The 17,511-nt window shown below is 32.2% G+C and overlaps 1 protein-coding gene across 1 annotated transcript; it reads right to left on the bottom strand.

Moving 5' to 3' along the window:
• Nucleotides 1-411: 411 nt before the first annotated feature.
• On the bottom strand, nucleotides 412-9,927 carry LOC128202551 (epoxide hydrolase 4-like). Its single transcript, XM_052903255.1, has 6 exons — nucleotides 9,655-9,927; nucleotides 4,779-4,903; nucleotides 4,027-4,139; nucleotides 1,926-2,094; nucleotides 1,685-1,836; nucleotides 412-989 (listed from the first exon to the last, which is right to left on the bottom strand). The coding sequence occupies exons 1-6, from the start codon at nucleotides 9,856-9,858 to the stop codon at nucleotides 724-726; spliced, it is 1,029 nt and encodes a 342-aa protein (XP_052759215.1). The 5' UTR covers nucleotides 9,859-9,927; the 3' UTR covers nucleotides 412-723.
• Nucleotides 9,928-17,511: the final 7,584 nt, after the last annotated feature.

A 17,511-nucleotide genomic window follows, 5' to 3' on the forward strand; every position in this document is an offset into this window, starting at 1 on the left:
TTACAATACGTTTACTTGTAGTACAGAGTCACCTTACAAGAACCATTTTTCCTCACTCAACCTATGTGGTAAGCTCAACCCATTAATACTTCAGCTTGCTAATTTATATTCTACGATAACGTCTCGTATCATATTACACAAAGCTTTGTGCTTTGATCCGAGTATTGATCGTCGCTAGCACCTCAACGGTGTATTTTTGTATTCGCATCAAAATGCAAGTTTTATTTGACTCTGCCATCCAAGACATAATGTCTCAATAAAAATGATTAGGCATGGATTTGTGGCTGGATGAAAGGTAACGACCACCATCATCCTCATTTCACACACTTACCTTACATTAGCATGACAAATGGGAAAATCTAATAAACCTATTGACCGAACTCACGAGCAAACGAATGTAAACAACCAAAATTTATTCGAACCTTTTAGTCGTACTTAAAACATATACAGGCAATAAATAATATTTTTTGTCAGATTTCGTACTGACTAATTCGTTACTGTATTTTCACAACGTTTCTTCTAAACTTAAAATCTAAATTCAACTTGATATAAAAATATACCCTAATTTAATAAAAATAAGTATAATGTCACAACAAACAAGTATAAAACAAAGTACTATTTATGATATGTAACTACCATTCGAACATTCACATACAAAGTAGTCACATATATAGTTCAAAGTATAAGTATAATCACATATATTAGATATTATATGTTTATAATTTACAGTTTATGTTTTATAAGGAATTCCCTAATGATCTTGTTCACTTTTTCCGGCTCTTCTTGTTGTAAGAAATGGCGACAGTCCTTGACTATAGTAGTTTCAATATAATCGTACTGCTTCTTCATCATATCTAAAATGGAGTGTCTTATGTACAAGTCGTTTGCGGCATGAGCTACTAGCATCGGAACGTTCTCCTCTAAATGTTTTTCTGGCAGACTGTACGCAAAATTTGCTCGGTAGTAATTAATAGGATAAGTGAAGGCAACTGAAACAAACAAATTTTATTTAGCTTTTAGAACTAGTGTTACAATTATAGTAATATCAATACAAGGTGATGTCTCATTTTGGATCCCGTCATTGTAAAGTATTACAAAAATTGAGAAAGACAGAACATCGGAATAATAGATGTACATTCATATACAAAATCTAAAATTTATTGGCACAAATATTATTTCTGTTATTTTGTTACCCAATTGTTAATTCACATCGCGTGACATGAAAATGTATTTAATGTAATTACATAAAATGTAAAATAATAGCGACGCAATTATTTATTTGACAGAAAGATACCTAGTCACACATGAAAAAATGATCATACAATCAATTTTTACGGACTAAGCGTTTTTTCATATTATTATATTAATTATACATGTACTTATTTATAAACATACCTATTGAAATTATTTATAAAAATAATACAGTTAGCATTCTAATATCACGCATTAAACTTGAATTTTCTATCTTCGATATAAATATTTTCAACTTGGTATAGTCGATCAATTTAATTAAGAGCAAACCTCTAATTGTCACTTGTTGTGCTCAACAAAGTCCATAATGCTCACTATAATAATATTATATTAACAGACATCTGTTGTAACATTATGGCACGCAAATAAACAATTATACAACTATTTTTGTGTAACATAACAGAATAGAAAAACTGGAATAAAATTTACTCACAATCTTTGGCAAACCAGTACTTGTAACATTCAATATCTTTACTGGTAATAGAGTCTTTGCCTGGAACCAGCATTGATTTGTCAAATACATTCAAATTATTCAGTTGTAATAGTTGCTCTGGTATATACGGCATTCGGAAGAAGAAGACATACCTAAAAAAATATAAGAGGTATAAACTTTTATTATTTGTCCAGTTTATTCCAATTGCATTAGGAAAAAAAAATTAAAACATCTTCCTTACCATGACTTCATCATTTGTTTAAAATCACTGAATACACATTTGAACCAAGATTCGCGTGATATACTAGCCAATAAAATTACAGCATCTAAAACCTCAGGGTAGACATCACGGAATCGACAGGCAATAATACCACCCCAATCATGAGAGACGAGGATGCATTTTTCACGGCCTGTAAAAAAAATAATGATTAACTATAATATTTAATTCACAAATTAACGAAAAAAAAAATAGAAAGAAAAGCACGTACATATATCAACTATATAATATTATTCAAATTAAAGTGTCCTTTAAAACACTATCATTATTAAAAATGTTTTTATTATTTATACACTCGACCGGTTTCGATAGGCGTACATTCAGAAAAGTGTCGGGGTCAGTGATAATAGTGGCGTATTATGGCCAAATTAGACCGCAAGATTCGTAAGTTTGAATCGAACACTACCTACACCTAAGAATAAATAGTCCGATAATGAACAATACCGTTAACAAACCAAATTGATCCGAATAATTGCGGAAGGCTCGCGTCCTTTCACTATAGATTCAAATGTTTGACGAATTTGTGTTCACTACAATAATACGGTAACAACCTTTGACTACCCTAGCAGATGTTATAAGTGTGATGTAAAGATTTACTACCTTTAACTCGCGACTTTGCCTACATGTCCGTGTTATCTTGATTAACCTGGATTAATAGTAGCCTGTATATTCTTCCTCATCCCAAATTGTATGTGTATACTCAATTTTATAATGATTGATTGAGATGATAAGAAATTAGAAACAAATTCATTTCTTTATAAAATTAGTAATACTCGTAATAAGATTTCATAATTCGTAAACAAGTGATTTTACTACTTAAATTATATAGATAGATGTAGTATGTATCTTTAACAATTCAGGCTATAGTAACCGCTTTTTTCTTTAACAATATATAATCTGTAAATATACACGTATATACAATCTATCTGAGTATTTTGAATTGTGATTATGATGATACATTCATTCATTTATGAATGCTGAATAATGAAAAAAAAACTTTAGACCTATTTTACATTGAGGGCAATGCGATTTTAAATTACGCATTTCATATAAACTAATTAACTAGATAATTGATTTATAAACGAGACAAATTCATTCTAAATTGTCATTAGGCTATTAGCATGTTACCCAATCCATGTCAAACTCATTTTTTCTGTTCATCACAAATATTATTCTAAAATTTATAATGCGGCTAAATGAACTGACTAATTAGGCGTTTGCAATTGCTAGTAACAACTTTAGGAAGGGGCAGTCGACGGACAGTGCATAGGACGGCAAAATCCAAAGGGGACGCCATGGTCCCAAAGGGATGCCAAGATCCAAAAGGGATGCCGTGTGGACGGTAGTAAAGCCGATGTGGACAATATCAAACCTAATGTGGACGATTTCAAAATACATGCTAACCTTTTCTTAGTCATCAATTCTCTTTTATTGTCGTTTGAATTAGCGTCATTAAAAACTAAAGTTAGCCAAAAATTAAAATAAGTACCATAGCCTAGGGGTGCCAAGTACATTAAGCGTAGTTCCCGATTGCATATATTTATACAAGTTTTGTGTTAAACATATGTTGTAAGTAGGAACTGCAATAAATTATTGAGTAAATTACGTATCTAGGAACTGTTAGTTATGTGTGAAATGGAAAGGTGCGAGTTATTACAAAAAGATGTCTCCTATAAGGAAAACTAGTATGAAATAAGAATGAAAACAACGCAAATCATATTACTGCGTTATTTGTAAAGATAAAAAATAATCAAAATTATTTTTAAAATGAGTAATTTTTCCATCATGTAATTATAATTAATAGGTTTTAAAATTCCGACAGCTAGATCCGATGATTCTAGTTCCTAGTAACAAAACAAAAGGAATACTATCACTTGGCAAATTTCTCAACAACTTTTTCAAATGTGATGTGGATAGGATAAAATGTTCCGAGGTAAATTTTTCAATTTATTATTTATCATATACCTATTATATTTACATATGAAAATAGAGTTTTTGAGTCAACTTGCAATGACTTAGCTGACCTCATACACCAAAAAAAGATATGTAAATATAATTTACATACCTAATTGACGAATCAAATCTCTAACGTCTTCCACAAGTATATCCAATTTATAATCAGAAACCTTCTCTGGTCTCTCAGAGTCTCCATAACCTCGCATGTCAATGGCAATGCACCTAAAAGACATATACGTTTCAATTACATACACCATCTAAGAATAGTACAGTCACATTATATGTAACAAACAGCATGTACTTATAAATGTCAATATAATAAAATAACTAATTTGTACACATTTTTAAATACAGTTTAAAAATTAACTAACTAATTTGTAATTTTGATCCATGTTAATACGTTCAGTAGTTTTTCCGTACGAAAGATTCATCCATCCATCACTATCCATGCATTCATTCTTAATAACTTTCGCATTTATAATATTAATAGAATTAAGAGATAATAGACATATTATAGCATAACGTTATTGAATGGCTCACTTGAAATCGCCTAGGGCTAAAAACTTTCTAGTCATATATACATCTACAAATCTGCAGACGGGCAAATATCTCTTTTCTTTAATTTTTATAATTTGAAGTAGATATGTTTCCACAAGTTTATGGAACAAAATAAACTTTGGACACAACATTTTTTGATCCAGAAATTCTTGAATAAAATTGTATATCTATTGGTGAAGATTACAATTCTATATCAGGTTAGCAGTTAACTTTTTTGCCGTTCTAACTAAAAAAAGGTACCTCTAGTAGGTAATAAATGAAACTAAATAATTCTTTATATTAATAAACAACTTTGTTAATTACCAGTAGTCTTTTTGGAACTCAACAATCTGGTGTCGCCATGAATACCAAAATTCAGGAAAGCCGTGCAGAAATAACATGAGAGGCTTCGACGAGTCTCCACTTTCGACATAATGTAGTTTTACATTCTGAAAATAAAAATTTAAATCATAAATACAATACACGCAAATATTATTATATATAAATTACTAGATTGTATTAATACTGTCTAAGCGCCTTTATCATATTATTGTAATCTTGATAACTATGATATCACTCATAGTTACTTATATTAACAGAAAGATTACACACACAACGTAACAGAAAAACAGTCGACGACCGACTCTAAATACCCCATTGGAGATTCTAGTTTTGAGCATATTTTTCGGGCTCAACTTCGTGTTTTTGTTCGTACCGAAATCGACCCTGTACGAGGTCTGTCCGGAAAGTTCGTATAAAAGTGTTCTGGAATGCGAGAAAGAGGAGTGGGGAGGCCAGGTAAGCGCAGGACCCCTTCCTTATGTCCCTAACAATGCTTCAGTTCTGGTCTGACCGCCGTGCGGTGCGAACTGGCTTGTCACGCCATCTGTGAAGTTACCTCTTAACGAAACCCCGTCGGCATGGAGCCCGCTTCCGTTGAAGAGCAGCGCGTCGTAATCAAGTTTCTCTCGAAACTCGGCAAGAATGGCCGTGAAATTTTTGCCGATCTCAGAACAGTTTATGGGGATGATGCTGTGAAGGAACCAACCGTCCACAAGTGGCTAAAAAGATTCAGAGAGGGCCGAGAAAGCATTCAAGATGACCCACGTTCAGGACGTCCTTCCACTTCACATTCCGACGAAAACGTGGAAAGAATTCGAACTTGTGTTAATGGGGACCGTCGTTTAACGGTCAGACAGGTGGCTGAAGAGCTTAATTTGGGCAAAACCGTGGTCCACGAAATTCTAAGAAACGAACTTCAAATGAAAAAAATTTGCGCCAAGATCGTTCCCAAGCTTTTGTCCCCGGATCAAAAATCACGAAGAGTTGCTTGCTGTGAGGACTGGTTGGAAGCCGAAGAGAATGGTGACTTTTTGAACCGAGTCATCACTGGAGATGAGTCTTGGTTCTACGAATTTGATGTCGAATTAAAATCCCAAAGCAAAGAGTGGAAGACATCCGGGGAACCACGAACAAAAAAATCAAGAAAATCCCGCTCAAATGTCAAGACAATGTTGATTGTTTTTTTCGATGTTCGGGGGATTGTCCATCAAGAATTCGTCCCTCCAGGCCAGACAGTTGATGGAAAATTCTACGTCGATGTGCTCAGACGCCTCAAAGCTCGTGTGGCACGAGTTCGTCCAGAATTGGCGCGAGAGGGGCGTTGGATTCTTCACCACGACAATGCCCCTGCCCACACCTCTCTTGTTGTCCGTGAGTTTTTGAGTATTATATAATTCCATTACGGTGACCGAACACCCCCCCTATTCGCCGGATTTGGCCCCGTGTGACTTCTTCTTGTTCCCAAAAACCAAATTGGTACTTCGGGGGCGGCATTTGGGGGACATAAATGAGATAAAAAAAGCTACGACGGGGCAGCTGAGAAACCTACAACCAGAGGACTTTCAAGGAGCCTTCTCACAGTGGAAACGGCGTTGGCACAAGTGCATTATGTCACAGGGGGAGTACTTTGAAGGGGATAAAATTGATTTACCTGAATAATTGTAAAATAAAATTTTTAAAAAACTTTTATACGTACTTTCCGGACAAACCTCGTAAATGGAGCTTAACATTTCGTTCGTCACAAATCCTATCATAAAAGTTCAAAGGAACGATATTTTAGCATTTTAAATATTTTTAAACGGTACATATTATGTAACCTTAGCATCAAATTTTTGTTTCGTTCGAATCCGAAATTTCGGAAAACATTTCATGGTAGGCCCTCTGATTTCGATTAAAAAAGAATAAGCAAATCGTAGCGATATTAGTCGTATTTAATTCTTGACCAATTTGCCATAATGGGTCAACTGGCTTAACTACATCCTCACCTATTTCCCTCTCTGTCAAGATAAACCGAACACAGGCAACGTGCCAATCGATTGTCATCCGTAAAAAAACACGAAGTTATACAAATATTTTTGAGTTCATAACACATAATATATAATTTATTATCACATCATATATTATCAATAGATATTGTATTAACTGTTCACGAAAGGCGTTCCGCTTTCTGATCCTGACTGCAGTTGAATAAACTTGCATAACCTGTTCTCGCGAAATGCATTACGAAGGTATACCGTTAACTCATCTAGATTATATATATAATTACTTGCATTCTACTGCAGATCGTGACTGCACTCTACCTGAATAACTGGTTTTGCAACGCAAACTTTTACAGCTTTAGATGTATACTTAAAAATTATGATACAACCGTTGACAGGACAAGAACCGGCAGAGAACTTAATTTTGACACAATTAATACCTCCACGTACATATAGGAAATGGGCATCGAAATATTATATGACTGGTTACCATTACTGTAATGTAGGGCAGTAAGTGGATATGTTATATAATATATGCAATAAATGCATTTCTATCCGTACATATAGCCATATTCTTTTTCTTCTATCAACATCGCATGATTTTACAACAGGGCCGTTCCAACAATTTTCATAATTTGTTTAAAAGTTATTTTATTATTACAAATGAACAAAATAACAATATTAGTATCCAACTTAAACATTTGCAATCAAATGAGCAAAATAGTAAACCCCTACAAGATTTGAATACAGATAACACAACGTACGAACTTTATGTACGTCAAGGAGAGTGCTCCTGTTTATAGTGATAAATGGTAAGTAATTGATGGTATTTATTAATTATTATAAAATATAGTAGCATGTAATTAATGAGAAAATTAAACATCCTTATACCTACTTAAATTCCCGAGGGTGTTTTACTGCAAAGATACTATTGTCAATCACAAATCAAGTAAAACAATAATAAATGGACATTAAAACAAATACGTATTCGATTTATATAAACCCATATTAGTGACCTGCAATATTATAATAACAAAAAAAATATTATAAATGTCACCCCTCTGGTACGTCAAAGTAAATATAAGGCTAAGACAAAGTTAGATGCCTCTGGCCAAATACTCCACTTAAGTAATATAAGGTATAATGGATAACTAACATCCGTTGCCAAATGTCAGTACTTGTTATATAAAATAGAAAAGAATATATATGAAATAAAACATAATATCTACTTTACCACTTTCATTTAGCCACAGACCGAAAACCTACCCACTTACAATTGTATTTGGTTTCCAACAACGTTTGCCACATTTCATCGAATTAATGATGATCTTATAATGATTTGATAATGTTGTAATATTTTCAAAAACATTATTGAAACACTTAAATTAACTGAAAACATTGACTAAGTATCCTTAGTCAATATTTTCCATGTTTTTCTCGACTGAGAGCTACATTTTCATATTTTCCTCAAACTATTATAAGAGTTTAACTAGACAAGTCACAGTAGGTACTCTTATTTAGGGCATCCAATAACCAGTAAAAGAAGCAAGTAAAGGAAAAATATAACACAAAAAAGACCGTTACTTAAAAGTGAACTGAACTTTTTAAGTGAAATAAATTATTTACATCTTCGCGAAAATTACTAAATTATTTAAGGCATATTCAAGAAATTATTTTTATACACTTGGTTTGATACGCTGCCATATATCTAGATACATCATAGTAGTGTAATTCCTATAGAAAATCTTTGGAAAGTTATAGCTTGACCGATGACTTAATGAACACCACTGGTTTATCAAATTGCGCTATCGGTGAAGCGTTATGTAAGCTTTCAATTGATAATTAAATCGATAATATATAAATAATAAAACTATATTAAAATGCCTAATACATAAAAATAACTATTTTTCGGTTTATCTGATAATGATCATTTATAAAGACGTAAAAGTTTTACGTCAAACCTTTTTTATTATCTCTTATTTCACTAAACTTAAAAAAAACGTAACAGATATAAGTAGAGTGGCAAAGCTTAATTTACCAACTTATTGCAAAATAATAGGTACATGCAATTTTTTAAAGATTATTTTTATAAGAAGCTGAAGAAACTAAACCGTAAGTTATTCGCAGTGTATAAATTTAATAAGCTTTAGTTTAATACTAGTTTAAGTATGACCTGATACTATAAAGAGGACAGCTAATACCTGTACATAAAGCAAGAATAATAATACTCTACAATTTTCATATCGATGACGCAGAGCAAAGATCAAAGGCTTATGTGCAAATATGTACTAAATATTCGCGGTTACTTTAGCGAAAACAAGCAACAGGATATAAAATTTGTATGTATAATCGTATTAGCAATAAATTGCCTTCCACAAAAAAAAGGAATTAACCTTGACAACATTATTATAAGACCAACATAGAGTCGATTAAAAATAAAACATGTAAACAACTCGGAATCGGCGAAGACACAAAAGATAAATACATACGCACTGTTCCTTCTTATTTTCTATTGAACATTACACAACATGATTAAAACGGTGCAGGTATACAATTTTTAAACAAAGTATTATGAATATCCATAATACATCCAGTTTATTCGAAATTATACAAGCCAAGCGTTACGATGTTGTTACAAGGAGAACGTTTCTATCACAAAGTATTTTCTTACTCTTTCTATGCTAAACAATGATAATAACGACTATAAATAAACAATGATAATACAATTCGTTATATGTAATAACTATAACAAAGTACCTTTATACTTAAACATAATTTAATTATTAAAAACTGAACCGAAAATTGTATTTATTTTTCCTTTTATATAAAAATGCTCAAATAACCTAAAAGATCATACAAGTAATAAATAAAATACTTACATTTACTTTTATATATTTATGTAACCCATATTTTGGATCAAAAAGGCAGGCAGGCGGTTCCAACTTCCTTTTCTGTGAAGATGAACTTAAAAAAATGTTCTTAACATAATTAAGGGTAAGTGTCCATAAAGCTAAAATACTATACAAAATAGTAAAACAGTTAGAAAGAACGAAAAGTGCAACAGTTTTTGTTAACTCGCTCATAATTCAGTTTTAAACTAAATGAAAAAATCGAAAACGCGCGCGTCTGAACACAGCGGCACCGCGTCTCCAACTGTATCATAGTGTACACGTATTATTCTGCTGAACAACTGATAATACAAATTAATACACAATGAACGTGCAAATAAAATGTTCACAACTCTCTAACTTACAAGATAGTTTCTATCGCATCGCACATGGATGCAATATACGGTCATGGACACTTACTAACTTCTAAGCATAAGTACAGCAACGACAAGATTTAGATACTAAATATTTCCTGCGACTACACTTGCGCGAACCTGTTATCTCCGGTTCTTTTGGAAGTATTATACTATTTTCTTTTTAAATTATCTAATAGCCCTTAATGATTAATTTTCATAAAAATATCTAGCCGAAAACCGGCGTCTATCGTAACATCTGTAAAACTGAATAACTTACTCGAAGAAACATCTCTTGATATCTGAAAATATTATATAAACATTTAATACTAAAATAATCGTGTAACAATGCTGATTGAATATGAAAAGCTCAAAAATTATTTTAAGAGTTTGACTGAGGTCTTTATCTATCAGAGATTGTACAGCATTTTATTATTATAAGATTTACTATTCGGACACAGTACTTCTGACGTTACGAGAGATTTTATAGGTTTTAGTTAGGTATATACATTATAATGAATCTTTTATTTCTTAGATATTGTATAGCTTTCTATTCTAGAGATAAGTTTCTCATGACGGCGATGCGTTATGCCACGCGTTACGTCATGTCTACCCTGTTTCCCTAAATGGCAAAAAGAGAATGGAGATGTCGATAGGGTTCGCCCTAGAGGGACGTATGCCAACAAAAATAGTTTGTGAGGAGACATAAATAAATATATTATTATAAATAAACGGCGTGCTGAAGAAGAGCCGGCAAGCGTGTATGAAAAGATTGATGAATGTGGAAGAAGCGAAAGAGGTTTGTTTGAATCGAAATATTTGGCGTTCCATTATTTCTGCCTACCCTAATAGGAGACAGATATGTATGTATTTAGTATTTCCAGATTTACGAGAGATTAAATAAAAGCTCATACAAAACAAAGTTGTCCCCTTTATAATATAATCTATAGGTAATAAACGGTAGTGAAATTACTGAGTACATATTCTTACTTACCACATGATATCTAAGAATGGAATGCAGGTAGGTACTTACCTGATTAAAAAAATACTTGCTAATCACATGACGATAAAAATAAGTAAAAATAGTATCACTATAAAATGAGCTAATCATACTGTAATGTGCAAGTGATATAAAAGTACTTGTTATCTGGAGTATCACAGTCGCAAAAACATTAAGAAATATTCATGTTTCCAAAAATATATATCTACTTATCGTGTTTTTACACCAAGTATGCTATAATAGCATAGCGAATAAATGGCAAAGGCTGCGTACCCACTTCAGAGAGCTTCAAAAAGTGGTAGGTGATCATAAGAGACGGAATACAATAATTGAAGACTCATAACTTTAATTAAAATGTTCCGACTAGTTTTTACCCACGACATTGTTCGAGCGATCACTTCATATACTACTGAGATAAAAAGTAGCATACCATAGGTTATGCTTTTCTAACTCTACCTGTATGAGATTTCATAACCATTGTTAGAACCGTTAAGGCATCAAGAGATAATAAACAAAGAAACAAACTCATTGTCACATTCCTAATATTAGTAAAGATTGCAATACGTAATATTTAGGACATATTTCATGTAGAAAAGATGCAATAACTGTATTAGTTTGAATAGGCATTCCTATATTTTCCCCTTTTTAAATTCTTAACTTAATAATTTTATGTACCATGCATTAAAATAAATGTAATTGAATTAAATCAATTTGCACAATGGTGTCAATAGACCACAACGTATGAGACTAGAAACGTGTTAATTTCCTGCGGCTGGTTTAAACTCAATTCATTGCCCACAACTCGCAACTCTCGTTTGAAATAAATCAATTGTTGGTTTTATTATTTGACATTTTCAGTTACGACTCAAATTTATTTTCAGTTCTACCATTTACCACTATTGAAATTTCACAACTTGTTGTATTAACATAATACTGTTAGCAATTAGAGATAGGTAACATATATTGTAGTTACAATATCTGTATATTAAACTAATAAAAAATATGTAAAATCTAATATATAATATTGAAATGAAGAACATGATTAGAAAAATTGAATATAAATATCCAACTGGTGTAGGGGATATTAAAATAAGTGATGACCTTTTAGCGCCATCAATTTCCAGACGAACCTATAACGAATATACAGAGGGCCTACTATGAAATATTTTCCGAAATTTCGGGCACGAACGAAACAAATTTTAATGTTAAAATTACATAATACATGCCGTTTAAAATTATTAAAAATCTTAAAATATCATTCCTCTGGACAATTAGGATAGGATTTATAATAAATAAAATGTTAAGCTCCATTTACTGGAACGATTTCGGTACGAACAAAAACACGATATTGAGTTCGAGAATTCCGAATTTCATTTCATATTACCCATCCCCATTTTTTTCTTGCCAATGGCCCTTTACTTCTGATTTTTATGAATACCATGTACTGTACAGAGTCGCAAATTCTTATCATCTGTACCAATGTCGAAAAATATATTTTTTAGTGATAGTATTATAACTAAGTCGTCGTGACAGATTGACAGATGAAGAAAGTCGTGTCATAAAATTTTTTGTATCATTTTGGTGTGAACCTTAATCAGAGCCTATCACAGTCTACCATAATCTACCACAAATCAAATAAACACTACAGCTACAAATTAAGTGCTGCGACGTTTATTCTTCATTCTGACAAAATCTGCATACACTTTTTGGACATAAGCCTAGTTGGGTCATATATTTGTTTAGTTTGCAGAGTCCAGTGAGAGCCCTTATTAATACACACATATTGTTATTACTCAAAAGAATAAATATATTAGAATACTTTCTAAAAACCCCTTAATAAGGAATTTTGAGTGCTTTTATCCTGGCAACAACAGCCAGCTTATATTTGCTTTTTGCAAAATGCAAAACAATAATAAAATCTTATTTAAAAACTGGTATGTCTTATCTAGAAGCGATCTTTTCCATTGATTCTCCTACTTGTGAACTACGCGCGTACGAAGTAAAAGGCAAAAAGCTAGACAATTAAAATACTATGATAATTAGGCAATTAGCATTAATATAATTTAAAAAAAAGTATATAATATATAAATCTTTTTAGACAATCTTATAACAATCAAGCAAAGTATTATTTAACATTGTATAATTACATAAAATACTCTTTCTGCGAAACATTGAGATGACGTAATACTTTTAGTGCCTTTTAAATCGAATATAAATTACCTAGCAAAATATTTATTTCTTAGTCAATAACCGGTTCTACACTTAATTACCACTGCGGCAATAAACAGATTTTGAATTTTTTTTTTTTTTTTAAATCTATATACACTCGTAAATTTATGATTAAAAATTATAATCTTCACATTTATGACGATCTCTGTGGCAGAGCAGTGGCCACATTGCTTTACGTAAAAGAGGTCCCCGGGTTCAATTCCCGGTTAAACCAATTTTGAATTAGTTGAAATTTTATGAATTAGTTCCTAAATATTCAAGATTGTGCCCTAGATGATCGTTACCAGATTTCTAATAACTCAATATATCCTAACTTAAGAAGCAGGCGAGATAGTATATAAACACATCAAAAAAGTCTAAGCAACACATACTATTTTCAAATTATTAATCAATTATTATATCATTTCTTACCAAGTAGGTAATACCTATGTAAACTTTTTTTCATCTAAAGGGCATACTGGCTGGTTGTAAAAAATATCCAGTATCATTTGTTTTTTTTTTTCACAAATTTAAAAGCATTTTTTCGAATTTTATAGAGTTTTCTTTGCTTATTAAAATTTACTATTCTGTATCAATTTTATGATTTAAACAATAATTTGAAAAAAGTTTTGAGCAAATTTGGATTTTGAGACATTTTTTACGTCATGGAGCGACGTCATTTGAATGCAGATAAAATGCAAAGAGCTGTAGGGATGTTGCAAGCGGAAAGAAGTCAATCTCAGGTATCATGGTATTTTGGTATCAACAGAAGCGTTATTTGCCGTCTTCATCAGCATTACACTAACACGGGAGATCCTGCTGAGCAGTACCCAGATCGAGGAAGGTGTACAACTACGCGGCAAGATCGATACATGCAACTGACTGCAAGACGCCAGCCGATGTTAACCGCCCGAGAGATAGGTTTAAGGTTTCAAAATTCAAAGGGCGTTGTTGTTAGCTGCCAAACTGTGCGAAATTGACTGCATGAGTATGGCCTACGAGCACGTCGGCCAATTTTTTTTTTTAATATATAAGGATATTTGAAAATCTCAATGCTAGTGGTTTACATCGAGTTTTCCCCTTGTATTTCGCACATAAAGAATTGTATTTTAACGCATATAAAGTTTGAACGCATTTTATTAGAAGCACTGTGTGTGATAATTAAATATATGTAAATATATATGTATTTAGGTCTATTATACTTACATAATAATATATCACGGGAAATATATATAAATATAGTTTGTATAAGTTTATTATTACGTGTTATTAAATGCCTTTAGGCTATTTATTATATTTGCCAAATGTGTTTTGAATGAATTAGTACTGTTTTCATTCTTGATTATGCACATAATCAAGAATGAAAGAAGAAGAGAGTATGGTTCCGAAATGTTTAATAGTTGGCACGCTAATCGGTGATTTGGCTGCTGGCGAAACGGGGACAGTATTTCAGAAGGTGTTCAAGGTTCTAAATATCGGTGTTATTACATGGACATAATTCATCAGTTGTTATATGTAATCTGCAAAGGTATCCCTTATGATACTCATGGTTACTCAAAAGTTATGTAATGTAAAAGTCAGGTTTCAATACACTTAGGACCTCTTGAAGTATATCAAATGATGGGCACCACTTTTTTAGGTGGCAGCACTTGTTAGGGTCTTCAAACATCCGTCTCTCTGCGTTCTTGCCCAGTGTTTGATAATGACGTTTTACGTAGGACATAGGGAATCGGGCGAACCATAAAATGTTCTAATTAATTGTAGATCTTATAAATATCTACAAAAAAGTCCGCGACACACTATACCTATCTATGTCGAGTGAGGCACAACAACCATTTTTTTATTTAAAAATCTTGAATTTTTTGGACTACATTTAAATGCATTTATTTTACTCATTCTATTAATCCTTATCAAAATAAATTTCAATTACACAAACACGCAAAATTTCATCACTAAGTACAGTTTATGTAGATAATATTTAGTCTTTGAATGATTAAAATTGGACGTTTTGTTTTGAAGTTATGGCAAAATTAAAATATTACTAATAATAATAATAATAATAATAAATTTATTTCTTTATACAAAGGTAGTTAGTTACATTACAGGGTTTGGTATCTCCTGTTAAGCAAAAATTGCTTGTGTTAGGAGAAACCGCTCCTTCACAACAATAATTAAATTTCATGATCATTACAATTTACTTTTCTTTTTTTCTTAATCAGCATTAAAAATTTTACTTTGTTTTACTTTTATACAATAATACTAAAAAATTTACATATCATAAAAAAAGAAAAAAATGTCTATTTATGATAATAAATGCGGTCGTGTATGTGCTTGTTCTTGTGTGTATGTGTGTGTGCGAGCGTGTGTGTGCGTGCGTGTGTGTGCGTTCGTGCGTGTGTGCGTGCGTGCGTGCGTGCGTCGTGTGTGTGTGTATGTGTGAATTTGTGTGTATGGTATAGATATATATAATAATATAGTTTGTGTTCTTTATTATTTTTTTTTTACTTTTGTACTTTTTATTTATTACTTATATGGTTATTTTTTAATTCCAGACTATATTTTCTATTTCATCGTAACTTTTGGCTTTAAGCCAAGTAACTAGAGTCTTTTTACATTTATGATAATTGAGTGAATATATATCGAGTTCTTTATTTAAATTGTTATATATTTTTGATGATTGACTGGTGTATTGTCTTTTTGCATATGTAGTTTTAACTGTGATTGTATCAGCTACTTTGTGTTTTCTTCTATTTTTATTCTTTTCTGGATTATATGTTAGCGATTTATGTTTTTTTAATGTAAGTTGAAGTACATATAATTTTCTTACTGTCAGAAGATCGGTTATTAAGTAAAGGCTTTCAGTAGGGAACCGAAATGGTTTAAAGTACATCACCTTTAACAGCGATCTCTGTGCCCTTTCTAGTTCTAGAAATTTTATTTTTGTTGCCCCTCCCCAAATTGCTAAGCAGTAAACAAGGATAGATTGAGCCAAGGAGACATAAATTCGCTGCAATAAGGTTTTTGTAGTAATATGACGTAGCATTTTAAATACCCAAATAAGCTTTCGAATTCTATTCATAATTATTTCAGAGTGTTGGTGCCAAGATAAACGCTGATCGATAATTACTCCCAGGTATTTGGTGTTATGTACCTTATTAATTGTAGCGCAAGAACAATTTAAATTTTGATAGTTTCGGCATTTGTGGATCTTTATATTAAATCTATTATGTGGTTGTGTACGATCATAGTTAGTAAAACAGATGTAGTTAGATTTAATGGCATTTAAAGTCAGTAGATTATATTGCAGCCAATCCGCTATTTTAGCCAGTCCGCTCTCAGTATGTAACTTTACTTGTTCCCAAGTCTCTCCTGTGAAAATAACAGCTGTGTCATCAGCAAATGAAATAACTAATCCCTCTTCTAATGCCATGTTACATAAAGTATTAATATATATAAGAAACAGTGTAGGGCCGAGGACGCTTCCTTGCGGGATCCCGTACGTAACTGTTTCTTCTGTACTGATAAATTCGCCTATCTTAACCCTTTGTTTCCGTTCACATAGGTAGTCTTTAAAAAGTTTAAGAGGTATTCCTCTTACACCTATACCCTCAAGTCTGTACAGAAGTTTGTAAACGGAAACAGTGTCAAAGGCTTTTTTGATATCAAGGAAAACAGTTAAACACTTATTTCCCTTATCAACCTCCTCTGTAATTTTAGCAACAAGCGTCGAAACTGCGTCCTCAGTAGAAAGCCCCTGTCTAAAACCGAATTGCTGCGATGATAATATATTGTATTTAGTTATATAATTTGTTAACCGGTTGTTAATTAATTTTTCTAAAGTTTTTGAAATAGGTGTTAGGACTGAAATTGGCCTGTAATTTTCGGGTTTGTTACCATCTCCTCCTTTGTACACAGGCGTTATAAGAGCCTGCTTCAAAGCGTTAGGGAAGATTCCCTGTTCAAAACACAAATTCGCTAGATGGCATAATAAAGGTACAGTCACATCATGTGCTATTTTTAAAAAACTAGTTGGTATTTCATCAATTCCAGGTGCACTGTCCGACCTTAAACTCATCAGCACTGAAAGCACCTCAGCAGGGTCTGTATCATATAGCACAAATGAAAAAACAGGAGGATTTTTAGGTTCATAAATATTAGGATCCTGAGTAGCGAAGGAGTCAACCTTAATTTTATCTGCCAGTACCTTGCCAATATTGGAAAAATATTTGTTTACCTCGTTTGCAGATTCCAAAGGTGTTGAGGCTATCTCCAGTAAATCCAAATTTT

This window comes from Galleria mellonella, unplaced genomic scaffold (genome assembly GCF_026898425.1).
Source record: "Galleria mellonella isolate WM207_F2 unplaced genomic scaffold, CSIRO_AGI_GalMel_v1 utg1380, whole genome shotgun sequence".
Taxonomy (NCBI): Eukaryota; Metazoa; Arthropoda; class Insecta; order Lepidoptera; family Pyralidae; genus Galleria; species Galleria mellonella.